The 27,196-nt window shown below is 32.1% G+C and overlaps 1 protein-coding gene across 3 annotated transcripts in view; it reads right to left on the minus strand.

The window, feature by feature from the left end:
- Window positions 1–27,196, minus strand: part of Caap1 (caspase activity and apoptosis inhibitor 1) — a 78,283-nt gene that overhangs the window by 23,584 nt on the left and 27,503 nt on the right. For 2 of the 3 annotated variants that reach the window (XR_013438149.1, XM_078047724.1), the window contains exons 5-6: window positions 23,411–23,484; window positions 953–974 (exon numbers count right to left, since the gene is read on the minus strand). Coding sequence is in view for 2 of the 3 variants with exons in the window: in XM_078047724.1 (XP_077903850.1) it covers window positions 953–974; window positions 23,411–23,484 (96 nt within the window). In the remaining variant the exon portion in view is untranslated. Of the gene's footprint in view, window positions 1–952; window positions 975–2,544; window positions 4,519–23,410; window positions 23,485–27,196 lie in introns of those variants that run through there. The other variant, XM_005334191.5, reaches the window with a different exon arrangement.

Consider the following 27,196-nt stretch of genomic DNA (forward strand, 5'->3'; position numbering starts at 1 on the left):
AACCAGAATGACAAATGAATTTCTCAAAAGCATCAGTGCAAGTTGGAAGGCACTGGTGCAGAGCTCCCAAGGATTTCCAGTCTAGACATCTGCACTCACATAAAGTTTCAATGGATAGAACTGAGCCATACTGTCACACAAATAAATCAAAAAACAATTTATCGTTCATGCTGTCCTTCATAGGAAGAATGTCAAAGTAAAGAAATAAGCCAAAAGAAGACGACAGAATTCAGGAAATGGGGGCCCCAACATGAGGTAAAGAGAAACCAATTCAGATTACCAAAGAACAGAATGTTCCAGAGGAATGTCTTTAAAGAAAAAAAAATGATTATGCAATGTATCTGAACCTATTAAGAGATCTGTACTTCTAGAGGACAGCCTGGGTATAAGTTATATCTGCTATTAGAAATACTGAGCAAATGAAATAATTAGGCAATTATATTAATTCTAAAAAATTTAAAACAAAATTGGACCAAAGAAGGAAATACAATTACAGATACACACAGTTCAGCTGTGCACAGTAATCCCAGAGTCAAAGCAGTTATAATTGTTGAACACTTACTTTACCAGAAAGTGTAATGTAACTGCAATATAGGGAGGATGAAGGAAGGAATGTTTCGGGGAGAGTCAGAGGAACTACAGCTTAGTCTTCATATTCCAAAATATAAAACAGATAAATCTAAAACCAAAATATCAGGAAGCAGCAGAATAATCATGTTATTTTGCAACAGACAGAGATAATGCTATAAGAAATAGCTAAAGACTTGAAAGTGGTTACCTCTCTGTAGCAATAGCTACATATAAAAAGGACAGAGAAAGAAAGTGCTATTTTTCACTAGATTCTTTGGGGAAAAACCTTAAATTTATTTATGTATTATTTTGAAATAAATAAAATAAAAGTTAAAATAATAAAAGTTAAAATAAAATGAGTAATTATAGGCAGTATACTTACCAAGACATCCTGACAGTGAAGACTGTAGTAAAGGGGGAAAAAAATGGAAACTCGATTGATGTTCATATCCAGCAAGAGCAAGGAACAGAGACTAAATAAAACTGCTTCATTTTGAATTGGAGGGGGAGGGACTAGAGGATATAAAAAATACATATGAAAAGAATTCTGTTTTCATAAATTTTACTATATTGTGTATTGGGATCACAGACTAATATAGCTAAAAGAAATCATATATTTGGCTAATAATTTACTTCCCTCATTTTACAGTCATTTGTATACAGCTGGTTAGGGCAGAATCAGAACTCTCTGCTCTTAACTCACACATTCTTTTCATCTCAGAGCACCTGTAAATAGTTATCAAATATCAAGGAAATATATCTGAGTTTCTATTGGTATACTCATTAGAGCACTTGTTTAAAAGGGAGTATACCTAAATATAAAAAGAAAAATTAAAAGTAACTAAAAATGAAGTTTTAAGTTAAACACTGGTCTTTTTCAGAATTAGATATGATCAAAGCAAAGTATCTATGCTTGGACTCTCTTTTCTTTCTTTTTATGATGGCACTGAACTAGGAACTTTAAAAACTTTCAGACTACCTAAATATGTGACCCAAATATCGGTTCACTCCTGCTTTATCTACATTAAAAATGACACTGAAAAATGAATATTTCTTTGCAATTTGTATTACTCTTCCAGTGATTCAGCATGCCTTTACCCTGATAACTAATCATGCTCTAGGATCTAACATTTTGCTGAAAACTGGTTTTGGCAAAAACATTTATAATGAAAGGATACACTGCATGATAATCTTAAGGAACTGGTGGTGTTCAATAGAAAGATTTGAGGGTTTGGGGTGATTTTTCATAATTGCAATGTTTTACTAATAACTGGGCAATAAGCTTTCAAAATACATGTCAATCAAAATACATGTCAATCAATATGTAAGAACATTTTGAAGTGATCCAAGGCCTACTGCTTGGGACAGCTGCTCATTAATGCAGAGAACCTGTAATCAGTTGCCATACAACATTCAAAATTTGGGTCAAATCCCAATTCAAATACTAGAATTATTTGACATTAAGTGGAAAATTTGGCTGCCATTTTTTCTCTTTTAGCTTAATTACCAATTAATTATTACCCAAACATTTTCCTTACCTTAACAAAAGGAAAGAATCAAGCATAAAAAGAAGCAACAGGTTTATCTTTACTCATCAATTTGTCCCATGCTAAAATCTGTAACATCTCTGGGTTTAAGATTTGTCTTTAAGACTGAAGACCTTAGAAGCAATAAATACCTGTGAACTAACTTTTTAAATGGCAGCCTCAGATCAATGAGGCACTTTCCTATTAGGCATTTCTAAAACAAATTTATTCCTATTTTCTAAAGCCCGTCATTTTCAAAAAGTTCTTAAATCTGTTTACATTAAAAAGAGAGAGGAAAAAAAAGCTGTTTCTTTTTTTTTTTCTTTTTTTAAAGTTAGGAATCTCAGTAGTCTCTAATTCACTCAGTTCATTCTGTTTCACAAATATCTACTCCAATCAAATATTCTCCAAAGCATTTTGCACACTGAACAGAAGAGAGACACAGTACTTCAAGAGATGAGGGCTTTAATAATCCACAACACTCAGACCTTTTCCTACTCTTACGTTTAATCACACAAATGCCATTTATCACATTTTATAATTAGTAAGCAGCAATACAGTTTAGTTTGTACTACTTTATTATTTTAACTTTTAGCTTAAGCTGGACTAGAAGAATTTTTTTACCATAATCAATACTTTCTCATGATGAAGTGATAACTGTGAGCACTATTTAAGTCATCTTCACATTTACCAGCCTAAAAGAAATACTTCAAATGACACAGGTTTCTATGCTTTGTTAGATTCGGAGAGGAAGATAGTGACAGGATTATTTAAAGACGCGTTCAGAAGCAAAATGTAAATTTGTAACTGTAACACCAATGTTTCACAAATGTCCTCTATATCCATTTAAAATACCCTCTAAAATAAACATATAATTAAGTCAGCTAGTAAAAGAATCCCTGCAAGGTATGTATAAGGAAAATCCTCATTATCAGTAGAACATGACTTATAAATAAAATATACTACATTTGTTTTCAAATATAAAAACAGCTCCAGATTTATATTTTAGAAAAAAATTAATTTATTTTAAGTTAAGGGACCCTATCTAAATTTATTTTGGTATTAAACAACTGCAATTACCAATTTGGGGGAACATTTGTAATTGTGATAGGATGCTAATTTGTTTACAAAAACTATACAAAATTAGACTAATTATAACATCAACTTATCAAAAGTTCTTGAAATTAACTTTACTTTCGGAAAAGTATCAAAAGTCTTTAGATTCAGAATGGTAAGTCTTTTATTATTTTTGATTCATAAAATTATAGCACATCAGATCTTCAGGCAACACCACCAGATGAACCTTGTAGAATAAAACAGTCTCCTTTTCCTGATAGCTTGGAATGTAAATCAAAATTGTTCCTTTTTACTGAAGAAAAAAAAAAAAAACTTGAACAAAGTGTTCAATAGGATCAAATACCTGTTAGGATGGCTTGTCTGCTGGAATTTAATATGGGCAATTAATTCTATATTATTAAAAATTGCCTTAAACTGAGTCTTTTTTCTTTATAAAAAAAAGTTTTACTCAGTCATAAAGAGCAGATCTCTAAGCCTTACAACAAAAACTACTACTCAGTTTTAACCAGGAAATCCATATTCACAGATGGCATCTTCAAAACAGTAAATATTTTAAAATTACATATACACAAAACAAAATTTCTTAAACCATTAACAAATCTAGAAGCAAAAATTTTAATATTTATTGCAAAATAGAAGTCATCTTAAGAGAAACATGCTTGGTCAATCCTTCTTAAAGCTTTTGGGTCTGTTGCCAAACATTTAAAAACAAAGAAAAAAAATACCATGACTGTTCCCTAATGGCTTTGAAGATAGTATTTGCAAACATAGCTATTCATCTAAAATAGCATTCGTATGTGCCATGAATTCAAACACACATCTATAATATAAAAGTTTAAAAAACAAAACAAAAACAATAAGTATTTTAGGCCTAGGATGAGTTTACCTAATAGGGTTACATAAGAAATACCACATAAGACCCCAAATAAACTTTAGATACAAAATTATAGGATGTGGCTTCATCAAACACACCTAAAATTCAAACTCAAGTTAAATAACTAGGCTGGTTTTTTTATATCACCAGCTTTCATTAGGGCTTTAATTGCTCTTGCCCTCATCTCAAGTTCTAGCAGTTCTAGTTGCTGTGCTGAAGGCTGAACATCTTCTGGTGGAGGAACAGTCAGGGTGGCTGCTTTGGGTTCCTTTGGGCTAGACTCTGCCAGTCCCAGAATCTCATTCACACTTTTTTCAATATCTTTTTCCAGGTCATCTATCTGACCAGCTTCACTCTGGACTGTATTTTCTGTGGCCTCAGGAGCAGCTGCTTCTTCGTTGCACGGGCCTTCTATGTCGCTGTCATAAGCATCTGCATTTATACTGAGTACATCACTATCTTCCCCTTTGCCTGTAACAACAAAAAATGGGAAAAGAACCTTGTAACCTAAATGCCCTGCGTTGAAATTTCCTTACTATTCATGACTAAAGGGCTACTTGGACCCCACCTCCCACCTTGGAGTCCAAAGCACAATCCATTATCCCACTGGCTTAAGTTTCAAACAGATCAAATTTCATATAAATTCTATTTTTTTATTGCAATTTATTACAACACAGAAGTACTGGGAAACACATTCCATCATGTGGAGCACCCATGATCTCTCTTCCTAATAAAAATATTGTAATGTTTTATATCACAATGAGGCTTCCACATTACAAACTGTAAGTTGATGGGGGAAACTCTTTGGATAGAGTACTTTTTATTGAAGAAGTAAAATTTCCTTCTAGAAGGTATTTAAAATTCTTTGCTTTATAAACTACAAAAAAAGGGAAAATATCATCAGCAAGCTGGACACTTTGTGCATTGCAATTATCCTAAATCTTTTCATATGCTTTTTCAAACACTTGGTTCTGAATCAATAAATTAAAAGAGAATGCCTAAGGCCATTTCCTAAGATAAAATAAGTCTCCATGAAGAGAATTTTTAATTAATAAAATTAATACAGAATGATTTTTAAAAACGCATTTGTTCTAAAACTTCTATAACTGATATTAAGACCTCGAATTATAAATAGATTATGAATCTCAACCACCTTGGCCTTCATGCTGAATACCACTTAAATCCAGGCGTCATCTATAACATTAGGTACTCATACCTCAAATTTATTTATCTCTTAAGTACCTAATTTTTTGAAAAGTAATGATTTTCAAAATGTTGGCTTTAATAACTTTCTTTAATAGTAAGGAAAACTTATTTACAAAACACAGATCAATAGATGGAAAATGCTAATAATAGAACATATGGGAAGGACAAACAATTCTATTCCATTGTTGTAAAACAATTTACTGACCTTGGCCAACCTTCCTACATTTCTAAATTTTTTTTTTTTTTTTAGTTGTAGTCAGATACAATCCTTTATTTATTTATTTTTATTTGGTGCTGAGGCTCAAACTCAGTGCATCGCGCGAGCTAGGAGAGCGCTCTACCACTAAGCCACAATCCCAGCCCCAACTTCCTATATTCTTATAATTAAAAAACAACTCCCTATTCCAAAATTAAAGTGGAAAATAAATCAATAAATTATTTTGCATCTACAAATAAAATGTATAAAAATATAGTTGGAATTTTAATTATCTGATGCCAGGGAATATTTTATGTATCTCCCCAAAGCAGCAAGTATTTCCAAATAACAAGAGAAAATTTACAGAAAAACGAATATTGCCTTTTGTCTTAAGAAATAATGTTTTATTACTGTCATGTACAATTAAAAAGAACAAAATTTTAAAAAGAAATAATGCTTTATATTAAGTATTCTAAGTTAAATCAAAAACAAATTCAAGAAAAGATGTGCGGAGTTGTCCAAAGCGCAGAAAGTTAATTTTAGTGCCTAGCAAGCTTTAACCTAACATTCTAATTCTAAATCTGACGTCACTAATTTGAAATGAAAATTTTCGACTTTTCAAAAGATTTTAAAATACAAATTTTTGAAAAATGTGATTTATTTTTCTATTATTAGATAATAGATAATGAACAGAATGGGTGACTGAGAGGAGAAAAATCTGAAAGTTAGGATAATTTAGTCCTAATTCTTAGACTGCCATTAAGTATGCCATTTGGGCATACCCTAACCTTTTCAATTTCTCTGCTATGAAAATGAAGGAAAGCCAGACATGGTGGTGCATTCCTGTAATTCCACCTACTTGGGAGGCTGAGACAGGAGGATGAGAAATTTGAGCTCAGTCTGAGCAATTTAGTGTGACTCTATCTCAAAATAAAAATTAAAAAGAAAAAGAAAGAAAACTATCCAAGAGTATCTTTAAAGACCAAGGTCATAACATAATAGTAAATTAAATCAACAGAAAAATATACAGTGAGTAAACTGTCCTCTCTTACCCCCTAAGATATGGTTACCACTCACTTTTCACTTAACATATTCATCATGTGGATTATGCCAAAAGAAATTTCCGACAGGCGTAGCCACAAATATTAAGTAAATTATGCTCTATTATTTTTTACCAACTTTTTTTGATAAGATATTTTAGAGAAAAGTAATGTCTCAACTTTATAACTGAGGTTTACTTATTATTCCATGAGTCCAGAAACCAGTATCTAATGACAAAACTACGCACAACTACACAATCCCACATAGGCTGTCACAAAATTAAAAGTAGAAAAATTCCTATGAAATTAATTTGCTTTAAATTTATATGGAGGTAAATTTGACTGTCATTGTCACATACCACCAGCTTATAATTCTACAAAGAGGCTACAGGGATTTATAAGAGTATGTGTAATTTTTTTTAAAAGGGAAATAAATGTTTATTAAGTTCATTTTATTTTATTTTCCTGGGGAGGAAGTCTACACTCTCAAATACTTTCTAAGTGGCTAAGAAGCACCAAGTTATACATACTATCACTTAATTCAGATCATTTTTAAAACTGTTTATGTAAGCTTCTTTAGAAATGAATCCCAGCTAAAGAACTACTCTTCCCTAAGCTTACATAATAAAATCTTCATTTTATAAAATTATCAGTATCAAAGATTCAGGATCAAAATATTTAAGTATACAAGCCCAATATTTCAAAGGAAAAAAATCTGGACACTCTTTTTCATTTATGTTCTCTATGGATGTTTCAAACATTTCAGTAAGCAGAAAGTGGGTTTTGCTTCATTTTTTTTGCTTTTATATAAAAAATAGTACATCTAGCTTATCACTGAAGAAATGATACCCTATACATTTGGAGTTCTGTTTACATTTAAAATTATAATTCATAATCCAAATGACCAAGTTGTCAGTAATACAGTAATTCTAAACATATTCATAGATTCCATCTGTCCATAAATAACCATATCACACATGCCAAAATTTTGTAGAATTATACAAATGAAATGACTTAGCAAAGCACTTTATTTTACAAATTTGAGAACAAGTGACATGACTTATATAATAGGACACAATAAATTCTTTGAAGATTTTAGTACCATACCTCAGGTCTTTTCCACTATTGCTGAATTTAGTTCATTCTAGCAGAATTAGTAACTCACATTTTTAAAAGCATCATGTGCAAACATGAATACATTTCCAAAAATAATTTACTCTCATCACTGGCATTAAAAAAAATCATAGGTTTTTTCCTATCAATTATGATTCTCAAAGTAAAAAGGGTAAACATTATACATTTTTTAAAGAAATAACTTTATCCTTAATGCCTCCAAGTGCTTAAAATTTCAGTGTCATTATGTTCTGTTCTTCAGATCTACCATTCTGCATGCATGTGAGCATATACACAAACATTTGTATGTATGTGTGTGTTTTCAGGGAAAATGAATATTCTCTTAAGTTATACAAGAATTCCACAAATAGCGGCTGAACCTAGCATGCGTGAGGCACTGGGTTTGATCCTCAGCACCACATAAAAATAATAATAAAGATATTGTTCCCACCTAGAACTAAAAAATAAATATTAAAAAAAGAGTTCCACAAATAACAAATATGTCACAATCCCACTATCATGTGGGATAAAAAAATTTTCTTTTAAAAAAAGTTTTTTATGATATCAATAGTATATTAATGAATGTGATTTTTTTTTGGTATTGTATAATAAAATCTATCAATGTTTGGAAGATCTTTATAGTTGGTGAACCAATATCTTCTAAGTAACAAATGCATGATGGTAGGAAATTATGTGTAACTAAAAGATCAATCCAGAATACAAATTAACCAATGAATTCTAATGTAACTAGAGTATGAAATATTCACTGATATGGTTTCAGACCCAAATTTCAACTATCCTTTAAAAAACTACCAGTTTGGGCTTAGTATTAAAGAATATTCACAATTGTCTGAAATGGTTATTAAAATCCTTCTCCATTTTCTAACTACATATTTCTGCGTAGTTGGATTTTCTTCGTATCCTTTAACCAAAACACTATATCCCAGAGAAGGAATATAGAAGCTAACAGAGATTTACACACATGTAAAAAACTATGCCATTCTTCTCATCAATTTTTGTTTTAAGAAATGAAGTTATTTTCATAAAAATTTTATTTAATAGTGGGCTTAGTTTTATTTTTAAATAGGTTAACAAATATTTCAAAATTTAAAAAAGAATTCCACAAAGAAGCATCATCAAGTTTTCACACAGGTTTATGATGATGAATAAGGATAACAAATCAACTAAACGGCAAATCATTTCTACTCCTTTAAATAAAACCTAACCAGTAATAAAAGATAATACAGGTAATGTGGTTCTATTTTTGTGTGTGTGTTATCTATTTTTAATGAAGCTTTAGAATTCATTTCCACAAAGTTACATTCAAAAATTACTCTGATAATAATTAGAAGTAATCATATAACATAATAAAAATCTTAAAAATCAGTTTGTAAACTAAATAAATTTGCAAACTTATTTAGTGGGCTTAAGTCCACTTAATTTTTCAAGCTTTATTAAAGACTTAAAGGAAAAAAGAAAATAAAGACATAATAATCAAAAACAGCACAGCAAAGAGCAAATAAAAAATTAGATTCAAGTTGCTGATGTCACAAAGCAGCAAAATAACTAAACATTTCACAAAGAAAAAAAAAGATATGATATATTCCTTACATTAATTTTGTTCCTCCAGTAAGATAGGTGATCCCTAAAATATTACATACAATTTAAGACACTTCAGGGAGACTTTCCTTCAGAGTACCCACTGAAGTAACAGAGACAGATACTTAGATAAATAACAGCATAGCATAACAATTCTCAACTGAGGATAAGGTTAATAAATAGTCTTTCCTAAGTAAACGGAACAAAATTGTAAATCCACAAAGGAAAAGAATCAACAGATTTAGCTAAATAAAACTGGTATAAGACTTTTGAAAAAGGAAAAACACAAGTAAAATTTTAAGAACAGACTACAAAAAATATTATCAAATACATTTATAAAAATGCAAATATAAGAATATACAGAACATCTATATGTCTTTAGGGGAAAAAAACATGAACAAAGGAACAAGTCATAAATTTCAAAAGACAGGAAAACAAAGGGCCAATAAATATAAGCAAAAAATGCTCTACCCAGTTTCTAATTAGGCAAATGCAAATTTAAAAAGATATTACTTTTTACTATGAGTAAAAAACAGAATTTTAATTTTTCTGGAAAAAAGATAGTACATTAGTAAGAGAGAAAAATTACCAAGATATATATCTTTAAAGTCAAAAAGTAAATCAAAGAGTAATAATCATATTTTTTACTAAAAATGATATAAGTATTTTTGATTATTAATAGTGATTACTCCTGGTGTTTGGGGGGGGGGTAAAAGTAGAGGAGGAAAATGAATTTTCTAATTTTACTGTAGACTACATGAGTTATTTTTAAAAGAATATAATCTTGAGAAAAGTGCTAAAAGAAAAAAAACAATCAGTATTAGTTAACAAGAAAAGATACCATCTAAAAATTAAAAAATAAAAGTTTTGCAGTATTTTTAAAAAATATAAATAGACATGATCCAACTGACAGAAAAATAAAAGCAAAGCAAAACCAAACCACAGAAGAGGGCAATTCTTCTTTACAAATCTTGGAAGCAAGGAAGAGTTAACTGTGGAACAAATGGCACAAAAATTAAAATTAAATTGCCTCAGAATCAATGGAGCCAACTGAACTCCATTCCTTTCCTTCCTTGCTACTATCCCATCTACTTTCCATCAAAGTAAGAGCATTTACTGATGTTTCTAAACAGCTGCTGAAGAAACCCAAACCAGCTACCACAAAAACCCAGTTACAACAAAAGAAGTACCAAGATGAATAAAGGAAGAAGTAAATTCAGGGAACAGAATAACCCACTGAGGGAGGGAGCCTATTAGCATTCTTACAAAGTCCACACTGCACTTACAAACAAGCACAGGATGCAAAGGGAAAGAGAACCAGAGAACAACTGTTAGAAATTAAAAATACAGTTCTCAAAAGTGAATATCTAATGGTTGATAAAACATAATGTTAAAGAAATCTCTCAAAAGGTAGAAGAGAATGAGCTGGGACGGTGGCTCAGTGGTAGCACACTTGCCTGGCATGTGTGAGGCACTGGGTTCGATTCTCAGAACCACATATAAATAAATAAAATAAAGATCTATCAACAACTAAGAAAAAAAAATTTTTAAAAAGGTAGAAGAGAATGAAAAACAGATTCCAAATATGCAATAAAGGTTAAGAGATGAGGATGAAGTTCAACATCAACCTAATATAATTAATTCACCAAGAATTACTGGACACCTACTATGGATATTCACTGTTTTAAGCACAGAAGAAATGGCAGTGAACAAAAATGTCCTTACCTTTAAGTCATGGAAGAGGAATTGAAAATACACAAATATGTCAGATGCTGTGAAGAAAAAGAAAGCAGGACAAGCAAACAGTAGCAGGGGACACTTTCACAGACAATGATCACTGTGGTCTGATCTGGCAACATTTTGAGCAGGGACTTGAATAAAATGACAGAATAAGTCAGAAATCAAGTAGAGACCATGGAAAAGAAAAATAAATCAGAAAACTAATGTGGGGTGAAGGTCTTCATCCTGAAAGGGCTTGTCAAGAGCAGAGCATCACCTGTTAAATATCAGAATTTGAGGATATTATGGTTTGAATATGAAGGGTCCCCCAAAAGCTCCTATTAACCCAGGATTACTGAGTGGTAAATGATTAGATTATAAGAGCTTCGACCTGATCAGCCCATCCTAGTTTCAATGGTTGACTGGGCAGTAATTGTAGCCAGATGGAACAGAGCTGGAGAAGGTGGGTCATTCAGGTTGTGCCCTGGAAGGGTGCATCTTCTCTGTGATTCCTTCCACTCCTCTCCCTGCCTCCTTGCTGCTATAAGAGGAACAACTTCCCTTTGCCATGCCCTACCCGCATGATGTTCTGCCTCAACTTCAGCCCTGAGCAACGAATCAGATGACTATAGATTGAAACTCTAATACCATGAGCCAAAATAAACTCTTCCTTCCAGCATCTGCTTGGCATCTGGGGAGATCTTTCTTGCTTTGTCATAATATGGCAGAGATACATCAAGTGTGCTTATTAGCTCAGGTCTCTTTTCCTTTTCTTATGAAACCACTAATTCCATTCAGGGAGCCCATGATCCTGACCTCATCTAACCCAGTTACCTCCCAAAGGCCCACTTCCAAATATCATTAACATACAAATTTGGGCATTAAGTTTCAAACACATGAAGTTTTTTGGGGGACACACTCAAACCACAGCAATTAGCTTCAGAGAACAAAAAGTACTTTCATCAATGACTGGAAAACACACAATTTCAATGGCTAGTAACAGGATCATGAAAAGAGAAGCAATGACATATTATATTCTTCCTCATGGGAGGAAAACAACATTGCTTCTAAGTATTCTTGCCAAAATGTTGAATCTGAATAATATAATGCCTCTGAAACTACAATTTATAGAAAATATGAGACAGAAAAACTGGAATGCAATTAGCAAAACTGAAAAACTTTAAAGAACAAATAGTTCAGCCTCTTCAAGAAACAAACTGCAAAGGCAAGCCGAAAGTAAAAAGGAGGAACATATAGATTTTAAAAATACTTAGCACAAACTAATTAAATATGAAGGCCTTATTAGGATCTCAATTCATAAGCATTATTTAAGAAATATTATAAGACAATCAGAGGCAAACCTAACTTTGAATATCTGAGTATTAAAATATCATTATTCTGTAACCCCTAATGAAATAATGGATCTAAACAATCAACAGCTACTATAACCATTAAGTGTAAGGCTGACAACACCTGAATCAGTTGGTCAATCTTAATATGAAAATGCCAGCTTTGACTACAACCAGGTTAACTCTGAACACTTTCTAATTACCTGGGGATATTAAGAAACTATTGCTATTTAAGGTAATGTGGTTATATTTTAAAGAGACAACTCTTAACTCTGACAGATACGCACTACAGATGTTCCTTGAGTTATGATGGGGTTACATATTGATAAACCTATAATAAGTTGAAAATACAGTTAAGTTGCAAGTGCATTTAATACATCTAACCTATGAAACATCAAAGTTTAGTCTAGCCTACTTTAAATGTGTTCAAACATTTTCATTAACCTACAGCAAGAGTGTGAAGGAATATTATACTGCATATACTTAGCCCTAGAAAATAAGAAGACTTCATAATTCAAAGCATAGTTTCCACTAAATGTATATTGCTTTTGTACAATTGTAAAGTCAAATATTCTAAGTCAAACCATTGTAAATAAGGATCATATTTACAAATGAACTTCAGATGTTTGAATATAATGGGTGTGGAAAGGGTAGGAGTATAAATAGCAACATGAAAAAAAGAAAATCAAATATTCCTACAAGGCAATCATAGACCTGGTTATTAAAAGGATTAAGCTATTTTACTTGATTTTCCCTTTAATTAGTTTTTCCCACCTGATTTTAAATAATTCATGTTTCATGATGATGCCATTCATAATGACACATTTCAGCATCTTTCCCTCTTGATTCTGAATCTCAACTCTCCAAGGCCTCCAGTGTTATTGACCTGATGGAACCTTTCATTAGTAGCAAAGTCTATGATACATTGGGCAGCAATGACATGCCTCCATGGATTTCTTTTCTTAGAGAACAGATAATTTTGATTTTCCTAAGTTTCAAGTTACAAAGAACACATCTCAAATGTATTCTAATGGTGGAAAGTCCATTTGATGACTTTTAAGAGTTTGAGTGAGCTGCAGGAGATAACTGTTCTTTTTTTTTTTTTTTAAAGAAAGAGAGAGAGAATCTTTTTAATATTTATTTTTAGTTTTTGGTGGACACAACATCTTTATTTTATTTTTATGTGGTGCTGAGGATCGAACCCAATGCCCGCACTACAGCTTGAGCCACATCCCCAGCCCAACAATTGTTCTTTTAATATGTAAGAATAATCTTTTCTGGGCTGGGAGGAGGATCACCAGTTCAAAGCCAGACTCAGCAAAAGCAAGACGCATCTTAATAAGACTCTGTCTCCAAATAAAATACAAAATAGGGCTGGGGATGTGGCTCAGTGATCAAGTACCCCTGAGTTCACCCATAAACAAACAAACTTTTCTGTAATGGCCTTCAATCTTCTCATTAAGACTAACAGGACTTGGCCTTTTTTCCATCTAGCATATGAAACTATTGATTTACATTTAACTGCATTGTTTTGACCATGATTTTCAAGATTTAATCCTAGCATAACCAACTGTAGTAGGAAAGAAAAAAATGTAAACAATTAAGTAGAGAAAATTTACCCAGTATTCTATTGAACCCTCACTGATTTTGCAAATAACATTAGTATCCACTAGCTTGCAAACTCAACTTTTACGAATAACAAATCCATTAACTAACCTTTTAAGAGATTGCTCCAAGAAACAATTTATATTCACTTAGTATCATTACATATGCCATAATGGTGTTGTAAAGGCCACAGAAGAGGCATGCCTTGCAAAATGCTACAAGTGAGGTAACAAAATATTTATGGCATGATAAAGATATAGCTTTTGCTGTCATAGTGCTTATGGTAAGCTTAAAGTATGGACACCAAAATTTAAAGTCTCAAATCATGCAGTATGAAGTAGACTTTCACAGTATTTAGGCAACAGGGAAAAGTCAAGATCCTCATAGACATGTGATATGGGATAGATCTTTAAGATGAGTACCATCTAACAGGTGACATTAACAGAGGATGAAACTCAAATGTCAGGAACACACAGATGCAGGCAAAGTGCCAGATCTAAACCCACACAAAAGAGTGTGAGCCTAAAAATGAAATGCACATATGAGAATATATAAAGCATAGTATCCAAAATTAATGTTTCTGAAGACATCGCCATTCCAGGATAAAAAGCACAACGGAATGTCTAGTAACACTCTTACAAGAGATAAATATTTGGGGTCTACCATTGGGGCACAGTAACAAATTGATGTATGAGATAGATCCTCACTATAACCTTTCCTCTAGTAAAGGTAAACAGTTAAGGTAAACAGGAAGAAAACACTTAAAATGCCATTAAACAAAAGTTTAATATCAAAATATAGTAAGGCATATGAAAACACCTAAAGGGAGAAAAGTGAAAGCAGAAAAAAATGAAGGTAGACTAGCTCTCTCAGGACCCTTATTTCCAAGTACTGGGGTTTAGAATCATGCAACTTTTCCCACCAATAATCTGTTGGAACTTACTCAATAAGTCTCACATTCAAATATTTTCTGCTAGTAACATCTCAGTGCTCTATAATCCACCCAACCAAGGAAGACAAGCTCAACATCATTGTCTATTTCACAAAAAATCACATTTCCTATGGTATTCTTTTCCTTGTTTAATATATAAGCTCAGAAAGATACACTAAAGGCTTGATTCAAATTCTAGAAAATGTGGAAGTACCCATGACATATACATATAGTAAGCAGCCAGACATCATCACCATACAAAAAGTAGCAGTGTATTTCATTAAACATACTGAAACCTTTCCTTAAAGCAAGGATCATTTTGATTGAATGAGTAGGAAAAATAATAAAAGCTGTCAGTTTAACCCTAATTCTTTCCACAAGAGAAGATATTTGAAGTAGTAGTAGTGGGAACCTCTGGGAAAAATAGCTGTATCACCTTAGAGTTTAGAATACTGAAGAGGGAGTTCACATTTTAAAATGTCCTGTATGTTTTGTTTTGTTTTGTTTTGTTTTTCAGAATGATCAATAAAAAGGTATTTTCATGGGAAAGAACAGTTTATAAAAAGATGCATAAGTATAATAATTTATGTAACTAATTATCCAAATGATGAAATATTCAAAGAAATGTGAAAACTACAGAAGAATCTCTATAATGGACCACATTAAAAGAGCACATAATTGATGTTTAATATAGAAGACTTGTATGAATCTACACAAGTAACAAAAACAAAGCTAAAGGCTAAGAGAAACAGAAAACAAATGACTCAGTTTCAGTATGACCAGAAAGAAAAACAAGCTTGGGAGCAACATGTTCTTTGGAGAAAGTATTAGAATTAGAACAGGTGGCCTAATTGCAGTGGCACACCCCTATAATCCCAGAGGCTTGGAGGCTGAGTCAGGAGGATTGCAAGTTCAAAGCCAGCCTCAGCAACTTAGTAAGACCCTGACTCAAAAATAAAATAAAATAAAATGGCAAATAAATGTATGAAAAAATGGATGTGGAGCAACAGGAACTTTCAATTCACTGTCGGTAGGAATGCAAAATGACAGACACTTTGGAACAGAATTTGGCAGTTTCTTGGAAAATTAAACTTGGTATTTACCGAAGTGAATTGAGAACTTATGTGCATACAAAAATCTGCACACTAATGTTGTATTCATAACTGCCCAAACCTGGAAGCAACCAAGATATCCTTCAATAGACAAACAGATAAACCCTGCAATAATCCATACAATGGAAGATTATTCATTGATAAAAAGAACTCGGCTATCAAGCCACAAAAAGAGAGAGGAACTTCAAATGCATATTGTAAGGTGAAAAAATCCAATCTGAAAAGACCGCAAAATGAGTGGCTCCAGCTGTATGACATTCCAAAATAGGCAAAACTATTAAGACAGTGGGGGGAAAAAATCAGTGGTTTCCAGGGGTTGAAGGGAGTGATAGTTAACAGGTGGAACACAGGGGAGTTTTAAGGCAGTCAAAGTAGTTTGTATGATCTGTAATAGTGGACACATGTCATTATACACTTATCAAAATCCACAGAATGTACAATACAAAGAGGGAAACAATGTAAACTATGAACTTTAGTTAATAATAATGCATTAATTGGTTCAATGGGGGAGAGGTGGTGAGCAGATATATTTGAAATCTCTATTATTTCTGCTCAACTTTCTGTAATCCTAAAATTATTCCTCCAAAAAAAAAACCACCAAAAAACCCTCTTTTAATTTTAATTAAACATTTTTAGTTTTCTGAAAGAAAAACACATTATCAACAATATGATTTTGCAGCTCAAACTGCCAATTAAATTAGGGACTAGGCAAATTAATTCAAGTCTAGTATTTACTATCTTCCCCTAGAATCACTTTGATAAAAAGGTACTCCTAATGAACTGGACAAGAATATAATGACTGAAAAGTACCCAGTGTCCCAAAGGGGACCCAAACACCTATTGAAGATTTGAACTCTACAACCTCTGAAGTAGCTGCCCTAAAAGTATATCCTAAGAGCCAATGAAATGTATCACAGGACAGAATGTTAAAATGGACAGAATTTAAACATTTCTCTCAATATAATGAATCAATTTCTACAACTTAGCCACATCCTCAGTCCACTGACCCACCAGCCCCACTTTTGAATTTTGCAAAAGAGCTCACTATGGTTCTGAGTTTGGCCTCAAACTCCTGCCTCAGCCTCCCAAAGTAGCTGGATTACAGGCATGCACTACTGCACTTGGCTTGTAATTTCGTCCAGGATAAAACAGACATGGGACATTATGCACCCCAAAACCTTGCAAATTTACCTTTTCTTTTTCTTTGTAGTACAGAGGATCAAACCCAGGGTTTTTTTTTTTTCTTTCCTCTTGAGATACACCCCCATCCCTTTTAGTTTTTGAGACAGTATCTTGCTAAATTGCCAAGGATGGCCTTGAACTTGCTTCAGCCTCCAAGTTGCTGGAATTAAAGGTGTGCACTACCATGCCACAGCTCTTTGTTTTTTGGGGTACTGGAAATCAAACCCAGGAGTTCACCCCCCAGTCCTTTCTATTGTGAGATAGAGTGTAAGTTGCTGAGGCTGGCCTCAAACTTTTGATACTCCTGCCTCAGCACCCTCACTCCCTACAGTCATTGGGATTCCAGGTATGTTCCACTGTGCTTGGTGACTTCTTTAATCTTAGGAAAAAATCTTACATTTAAAAGCAATACAGAAGCCTTCTAAAGGCACAAAAACAGTATGGGCTAATCTGCCATACCAAATAGAATTTTCAGCCTTTCATTCAAATACTACTCAAAGAAAAAGACAAATCTGAAAATGGGAAGGATCCTGTTTGGGTTACTGATGCCATTAGCTTGTGAAAAAAGTTCAGAGAAATGTAAATTCTTAAGCTTCAATGATAGTTATACCATAATCTTTTGTTATTTCTTCAACTGTTGAACTGGACATCATTTCCCAAGAATGAGTTTTTAAAATCCTTTAAAGATGTTAAAACTCAATGCTCAGAATTTGCATTTCATGACTACTTAATTGGTAAAGTCAGTTAAGGAGATATATCAAGGGCTTGTAAGAAAAGGAATTAGACAAAACTTTTAAAACAGTTGTACATATTTCTCTGTTTCCAACTCCAGATACATATAACACTTTCTTTTCAGTCTCCCTAGGGCTCTCTAACACTCACATCTGCAATTTAGGTGTTCAAAGAAAAAGTGAACAGAGTTTATTCACCCAACCCAGAGATTTCTATGCAATGCATACAAGATAGACATTTAAAATTCTTGGCCTACAAATGCTGCTTAATTAGTTGAAGGTCACTCTTTTCTTTTAAAAAGCAATAAATTCTCTGATGGCATTTTTCTTATTTAAAAAAATTTTTCCTAACAGCACTTTTTCCTTGTCTAAGGCTGTGAAATTCTTTTCAGCAAAACTCAACTCTTTTTAAGTATAAATTCATTTCTTCACTTTTTGATTCTAGTCTTTACCTACTTAAACAGATAAGTAAAAATTAATACATATTTATGGTACATAATGTGGTTACTTTGGTATACGTATGCATTAGGATGTGATTGAATCAAGCTATAACATATCTACCACCTTACATACCTATTTTTTTTGTGTGGAGAAAACATTAAAGATCAATTCTCTCAGCATCTTTCAAGTATATAATCAATATATTATTATCATACAGTCATGATGCTATATAAGAGATCTCTAGAAGTTATCCTAAGACTAAAACTGACTGAACCCATCTAACTGAAACTCTGTCCACATAGTCCAACATCCTACCATTCTCTAATCCCTGGCATTCTTTATGATAGTCTAAAAAGCCTCTGTCAACCACTCAGTGAAAACATTTTCAAACACCCACCTGAGCATATTTATTTTATTTACTTATCACAAACTTTACATATTTATATAATCAGAATTTTTTAAAGGTAAAAACTTAAAAATAAATGTTTATATTACTTATTTATTTTAGAATTTCTAGTATTTTTTTTCTGCATCCCCTTGGAGTATGATAATCACATTTTGATGACCATGGGTCTGACTGGCTGAAAGAAGTCCATTAAAAAAACAAACATTCTCCCTTATTAAAGTCCATCTATCGACTTTCTCTCTCTCTCTCTCTCTCTCTCTCTCTCTCTCTCTCTCTCTTTCTGTTTGCATTGTTGGAGTTCCAATCCACGACCTTGAGCTGTCACTGCTCTACCACTGAGCTATACCCTTAACTCAACGAGGCAGCTCTCAAAGTTGTCCGACATTCACTAATTCATGAACTTGAAGGCCAAACCAGTTTCAGAAGCAACAGAATCATTTTTTTAAAAACTGGTAAGATCTGAGCCTAACCAAAGCAATTCTCTATGTGCACATTGTGTGTTTGCATGTTATTCTCTAACAAGAAAGGATTTTCATGAGAAAATTAATGTAAAATGTAGTAGACACCTTATTGATTTTGATCAATTTCTATGCCATGTGGTTAATATTACTTAATGCCTTCATTCAAATGAATAGGTTTCAAGGAACTATCAAAAAGCCTAAAGATTAATCAAGCATATTTTCTTTTACTCTGATAGACCAAAAACAATAGAGATAACAAGTTTATATATTCCACTCCGCTTTCACTAAACAACTTATGAAAACAGAACTCTTCCCAAGTACAAATAATACACTAGGCACTGGTCTTGATAAAACCTTACAGTTTCTAAGGGACTTCAGCATCAAAGCCAAAGATCCAACCACTGCTTTGAATTTGTTGTACAACAGCATCACCAGGTGGTGGTTTACATAACCTGTGTTTGAGCTCCTTCAGCAATAAGGAACTTAGTCTACTCCATTTTCTGACACTTCTGATTGATTATCTGAAATAAACTAAACTAGAAATTTTCGTCTAATAATGATTTTATCTACTGACTATTTTTATTCTTGAGGGCCATGTAGAACAAACCTAATAACTCTTCTAATTAACAACCCTTCAAATATTTTAAAGTAATTACCAGAAATTTCAACTATTCAATCTAAATGTACAAATTTAACCCAGCTACTGCTCATGTATAGTATTCAAAATTTTCTAATTTCCTCCCAAGAAGAAATTCAAACATAAGAATCTAATATTTAAAGTTATAGTAAATCACACAACTACACACATTCTCAATTGTAAACATTTTAAAAACAGACCTGTGTTTTAATACTGCTGAATGTCTTGAGCAAACTTATTCACAAATAAGTCTATAGAAAGATAACTTACTAATATTAGCACAGGTTCATTTGATATTTTAACAAATATTTTCCATATGTTAAATACCTCAAATAGTGCTTTTCATTTTTTAATTATAGCACAAATGACCACTTAAAAATTAAACAATTCATCATCATTTTAAAAGGGGAACTAAATCTTTTTAATTACACAATTTCTAAAAATCCTAGGAAATTAACCATAAGATGTCAGGCTTGCAGTGAGCTTGCACAGGTAAATATGCCATGTGAATATACACACAGTTGTGCTAAAGAATAAAACTATAACTAATGTTTCCTATAAATGGCCTTTGGTTGACAATGAATGATTAAAGAAACTATTTTTAACAAAGGAGTTTCTATTTTGCTATAGTACCAACCAAACAACCAAAAGATTATATTTACATTTAGGTAATATTTCACAGTTAAAGGTCTTTAGATATTCGTCCATTATTAAGTATGGTAGAAACTAGTGTATATTCCTATATTCCTCTTCAGTATAGCCAGTTTCAGACATTTCCTATCAAGAAAATGAATGCAACCAGTACTAGACAAAGAAAGGACAATTTCAATTTAACTAATTCAGTTAATATTTGAGTATTACTTGAATAATTACTCAAGCAACACTTAAGCGTTTTAGAAACTTAAAATGCAATTTAAATAACTTGTCAGTATTATATGCCAGTAAGTCATATAATAAGGTTTTCTCTGAAAAAGCAATGAAAAATTAAATGCTACTATATATTCTGGTCTACTAAAAATAGGGTTACTTTTGTACTAAATATGCTTCAGTTAATTTTCTTAAATGGTCAAGCCATTAAAATGACAATGCATTTGCTAGAAGCATTATAATATTGTTATTAGGCTCAATGTGAGCAAGACTTGCTAATTATGAAAGAAAGTTAGAGATAGAGTCTCAGATTTTGAGAGTTTTGCATATTATAAGTGGATAATAATTAGTTCATTTAGAAAAAGGGGAATTATTTTTATTGAGCTGACTAGGATTTCCATTTCCTGATACACCTCAGCTTCTTGGTTAACTCCAGGCAACTTACTATCTGGTTACTTATTATCTGGTTCAGATTTCAGCTATACTGCTATTTATCTGGAAGATGTTCTGCATAAACAAACATTTTGGATAATTCATGCTTATATAATTATATGACAAACTATTTTACATTACAGTTACTTTATAGATATTTTCTAAAGATCTTAGCTTCATGCTTTCTTAAAACTATGTTGAAACTTAACATTTTCTACAGATTAGTCACAATGTGAGCATGAATTGTGCAGTGGTACTGTTAACACTTGGATCTTATGTCTTCTCATCTCTACTTGATGCCAGCAGTGCATTTGTGATTGCTAATGCCTTAGGTGAGAACCTTAGTAGAGTCTGCAGGCTTTTGTAAGCATAAGAGGCCTAGACTTTGTGCCATCTGGCTACTCTGAAACCTTTTCCTCTTTCTCCTTGTACCTCCATGGTTGATTTTCCCAATAATTAAATTTACCAAAGAAAATCACAGCAAAATAGGCTGTTGGCAGTAGGAAGGTAGTTCTGAAGAACTCTGGATACATGAGCACAGAAGCAGAAAAACACCTTCGCTTAGAAGGAAGCCTGGCTAACTTGTACAATGAAGTTTCCATCCCTCCCCATAGAAAATTGGAATTAAACTGTTGTTTTTAGCTTTTTCTGTCCTGTATGTGACGTTTTTCTCTCCCCAGATGATCTAATAGCATATTTTGCATACTGCCGGTTCATTTGATACAAAGAGGTTTAGAAAGGAAGAAAAGAAACAATAGTAGTATAGTTTAAGTATACATAAAGTATAAGAGGGTGACTGTGATGACATTAGAAGAAAATAATATGTTTGACATGTATTTACACATGATAAATGCCAATAAAACTATGAATCTGAGTTTATTCTGTGGGGGTACTTAAGATAAAGATAAATTGTGTCTATTTATAAGGCTAACAAAAGAGGACTTTTGAAAAGCACTGAGAATTTCAAAGCCATCAGAAACATTAATAAATCTCTCTGCATATAAATTAGAATTATAGAAAAATCTAAATCTTGTTTTCACTACAAATAAAATGAACAAATTGATTCAATTAATTATCCAATTGTTTTCACTTTGTTAATTTACCATTAGTAATAGACCAGTTTTTGCTTTTTGTTTTTCTTTTTTTTTTTGGTTTGTACTGGTTTGGTACTGGGGATTTAACCCAGGGACACTTTGCTACTGAGCTATGACTCTAGCCCTTTTGATTTTGAGACAAGGTTTCACTAAATTATGTGGGAAGGGCCTCACTAAATTACTAAGGTTGGCCTAAAACTTGTTATCCTCCTGCCTCAGCCTCCCCACTAGCTGACATTATAGGCATGTGCCACTATGCCCAGATGTGACAAGTTAAAAAAAAAAATACTGATGGCCTGTTTCTCTTTACCAAAGAAGTCCCTGTAACTCAAATTTTATACAAACTATTCTAAGTCATTCAAAATAACAGATAATTTGCTAGGCAGAGTACTGCATGCCTATAATCCAGCCTACCATAGAGGCTAAGGAAAAAAGATCTTAAGTTGAAGCCCAGCCTAGAAAACTTAGCAAGATCCTTCCTTGAAATAAAAAGTAGAAAGGGGTGGGGATGTAGGTTCAGTAGAAGAAGGTCTCTGGATTCAATCTTCAGTAGCTTAAAAAGAGAGAGAGAGAGAGAGAGAGAGAGAGAGAGAGAGAGAGAGAGAGAGAGAATCCAATCCCCTTGATTGCATTATTCTCACTTCTTTGATTTCACAAGAAAAATGAAAATTATTAGATGGTATTTGTGTAACTAATAAAAACTTATTTTACTTTCAATTTTTCCTAGTGACATTTTCCAAAAAGACATTTTAAACATTAACTGTATTAATCTATGAGGTTTAAATAAATTAAAATCTCTTTATTTATACTACCTGGTTACCTAAAAAAACTATCAATTTAAAGAAAACACTTTCTTCTTTAAGAGTAAATAAGCACAAAATATATGAGGGGGAAATTTTATCCTATAAAACTTACCATATTTTTTTCTGTATACAACTCAAAGCTACTCACTAAATGTATCCCCATAGTCTCATACCTGAGAATACATAACAAAAATTACTGAATTAAAACTACTCAAGATGACAATATCTTTCTGATGGCATCTCTACACAACTACATGAAACTAAAGTATACCTGATACTCTAATAACTAAAGGAACCACAAAACAAAGAACATTCTTTCTTCTTTTGATCCTCAACCAAATAAATTACTCTGTTCTCCTATCTGTAAAATGGGACAAGTTGGAACAGTGCAAATTCATTATCAGTAAAAATTAAACAAAAAGTAAGTACTGAATCATACCTTGTTTTAATTCCAAACCTTCAGATTGTTTGTTCTCTCTCAGAGATGAAGTAGAATCTATACAGGTGTCCTGTCTGAGAAATGAACATAAATAAAAAGAATTTTTAAAGTATATTCAATTGAATATTTACTGTCCAAGTTCTTAGAATTAAGTTAGGCACAAAGAAAGATATAATGAATCCTTCTAAGCCCCAAGGTAACGTTTAGTACACTCCAAAGACTCAAAAACATGTACACTAGTGTCAAAAGGAGCAGCTACAAACAACTACCAAGTTAAGCAGTATATTTCTTTGTAAAATCAAAGTGCACACCTAGAAGGAACATGGAGGTAATTTTTTCTGCCTTCCAATACTCTCCAGGATAGCTGATGGGAGAAATCACAACTCACAGCAGTATCCAATAATTTTTTAAGTTCCACTGTTAAATTTAATGGACATTTTGGAATTCAAATTACTTTATATTCATCAAATTTCATACCTCAAATGCTTTGATGTCTACAGTATGTAGAAAATGCATAATTTATATGTAATGTACATATGTAATCAAAGTAAATGGATTAAATATAAAATCATGCAAAAAAGTTTCAATTCACTATGTTCTGTAATAGAGCTGCAAATTAAATTGATACTTTTCTTATGACAGCATTATACTACCTAATATTGATGCTACAAATACTTTTTGACAAAATAGAAAATCAAAAAACTGTAAATATTTAAATGAAATAAATGTATATCTTACTCTAAATATGTAGCCATTGCCTTTGGAAAATTTTTATATATACCTTAAGGTTATCATATTAAAATATTTAGAAAATTTCCTTAGTCACAAAACTATTTCTATCTAGTTAGCAGCACCAAATCCCTCAAAATAGGGATTAAAAAAGACATGATAATTTCTTTGAAAGGTTTATATTCTTTCCAGTCATCATATTTGGCATGCATTTGTTTATTTTATAGCAAAACTTCACTAATAGAAGTATGAATTCAAACAAAAAAATTATTTGGTTTTGGTATTAATTGTGATATCTATGATTTATAATTGTCATGTCTCCATTTTTATGCTTCTTTATGGTCTAATATCACCTACTCAGATTTTATTTTTTCACCAAATAATAGGGAGATCCCAAATAAGATCTCAACAATTTTTCTTGAAAATCTAGGGACAAAATAAAGAACTTCGGAAGGAAAGTTAAAATATGCTACCTCAAACCTTTAATCAAATTAGATATTACCTACTGAGAACATCTAAGTAGTTCCCGTTAGAGAAAATATTTGTTTGCTTTATACATCTTTGAATGGCACTTAATTCTTTGTGTATATACATATATCTAAATTTACAAAAAATGTACACATGTACCAAAATATCATGATACCCCATTAATATTAATTAATATTAATTAATAAATAAGAATTCATACCCCATTTGAATCAAATGTATGATAAATGATATGTCAAGATCATTGTAATGTTTTGAGCAACTAATAAAAAATATGTATAATTTTGCATTTTATGTATCAGTTCAAATAAATTTAATTAAAATAAATAAATTTATAAAAATTACTTAAACAAAACATAACAATCAATAAGAGGAAGATGGACATATGTAACACAAAGCTATGTATTCTGAGAATGGTAATCTATATTATAAGGTACCATCAGACAAACCCAAAATGGAAATAAGCAGTATTCTAATAAGAAAAGTTCAATTTCAATGTTATGAAAGACAAACAGCTGTGGAAATATTCCAGGTTAAAGGAGGCCAAACAGTCATGAAAACTGAACGTTATAACTGATTTGACACCACAGAACTGGAGGGGAAAATGTTATAAAAGATATTTCAGAATCAAAAGACAAACTCAAATACTGATGGCGGATTGGACAAAAGGATTTAATCAATGTTAAATTTCCCGAAGTTGATACTTGTTGTGGTTATACCACAGAATACTGCTGTCCTTTGGAAAAACACAACGTAATATTGAGGGGCAAAGTGCCAATGATGTATTTAACTTAGCCTCAAATGTTTCACAAACAACAACAATAAAACTTGCATATGTAATTATGTATGCAAAAGGGATAAAATGTTAATAGGTAAATACAGATAATGGTTATAAGGATGATTCTTACAGCAGTATTATTCTTGCAACACTTTAGTAAGTTTGAAATTATTTTCAAATAATTTAGGTAATAAGAATGCAATAAAAGCCGGGCACAGTAGCCATACCTGTAATCCTAGCAGCTTGGGAGACTGAGGCAGATCACAAATTCAAAGTGAGCCTCAGCAACAGCAAGGAACTAAGTAACTCAGTGAAACCCTGTCTCTAAATAAAATACAAAATAGGGCTGGGGAATGTGGCTCAGTGGTTGAGTGGCCCTGAGTTCAATCCCCGATTAAAAAATAAAAGAAAAAATGTAATAAAAACTGTCAGTGTCCCTTAAACATCCCCCAAATAAAATTAGATTCCTCTATAAAGATTATCTTGTCATAAACTATTTATTTGCATGTTCAACATGAACTCATATAAAATTTTATCTTGGATTTAATCAGGCTATTGAAGCCACCAAGAGAATTTCAGACAGTAGGTATAGTACACCACCCTGTGGCAGAAAAGTGAAAAGCTACATGCCTTTATACCACTAGTATCTGGGATAGGTGTGGGGGAACCAGAAAGAAAAAAAAACAAGAAACAGTTTTCAATAATTTAAAATTTAAAAATCAATACTAGCTAATTTTTCTAAGATATAGACTTTATTACTCTTAAAATTATGATTAAAGTTCTCTAATATAATGTAACCATCTCCATGAGATAGCATGAAAGGCAAGATATTTACAAAAAAGTAAATGTCTTTAAGTATGAGAAAACTACAAAACCTATGTCATGTCTCTTATTTCTAGTTTTATAAAAGTTGAAAAGTCTACTCTCAGGTGAGAAGACATACTCAAAACCTAAAATAGGAAAGCCAGAACTGGAAAACCCCAATTTTTTATATTATATTTTTTATATTTAAATGGCATTTAAATTTTTCTAGCAGACACTTTAAGAAATTGCTAATAAAAAACTGGAAAGATGGGGCAAGACAGGGAACATGTTGCCAAAGCCAGTCTGGATTAAAAATTCTGCAATGATCTTTGTGTTCCTTTCCATTTAAAACAAGAGAATAAGACTGTTTTGTTTTGTTTTGTTTTGTTTCTAATTCCCTTCTTTCAAGTGCAATGTTCTTTCTTTAAAACAGCCTAAATTTACAAGCATGGACTTGAATTATAAGAAAACCGGATATTTAAGTTCTCAAATTAGCATTAGTCCAACTTTCTTTTCTTTCTTTCTTTTTCTTAGAGATCAAACCCAGGACCTCACACTTGCCTCATGCTAGGCAAGTTCTCTATCATTGAATTACATGCCCAGACTCCAAACTTTATTTTACTCAAATAGTTAACTACCTAATGCTATCCTTTTCTTACAAATCCATGAATTTAAAAAAAATCAAAGTAACACACTGAGAGACTTAATTAAAAAAAATAACACATGGGAATTTATAAAGATCTAACATACATATATTTCTAAATGTCAGGGAGGAGCGTCAATTTCTTGTCCAAATGAAAAATACTAGGAAAGTATCTCAACAAAATGATAAACAGGACCAAGCCAGTCTGATCATTTTCATTTTGGCAAAAGTCAACTGACAGCGAATCAGATAATCTGGCATAACAAAAGGTATAATTCTGGATTATTTTCTCCATATTCCTGAAAGTAAAAACAAAAACAAAACAGCAGCAACAAGGCCTATATTC

The sequence above is a fragment of the Ictidomys tridecemlineatus genome, chromosome 4, assembly GCF_052094955.1.
Source record: "Ictidomys tridecemlineatus isolate mIctTri1 chromosome 4, mIctTri1.hap1, whole genome shotgun sequence".
NCBI lineage: Eukaryota > Metazoa > Chordata > Mammalia > Rodentia > Sciuridae > Ictidomys > Ictidomys tridecemlineatus.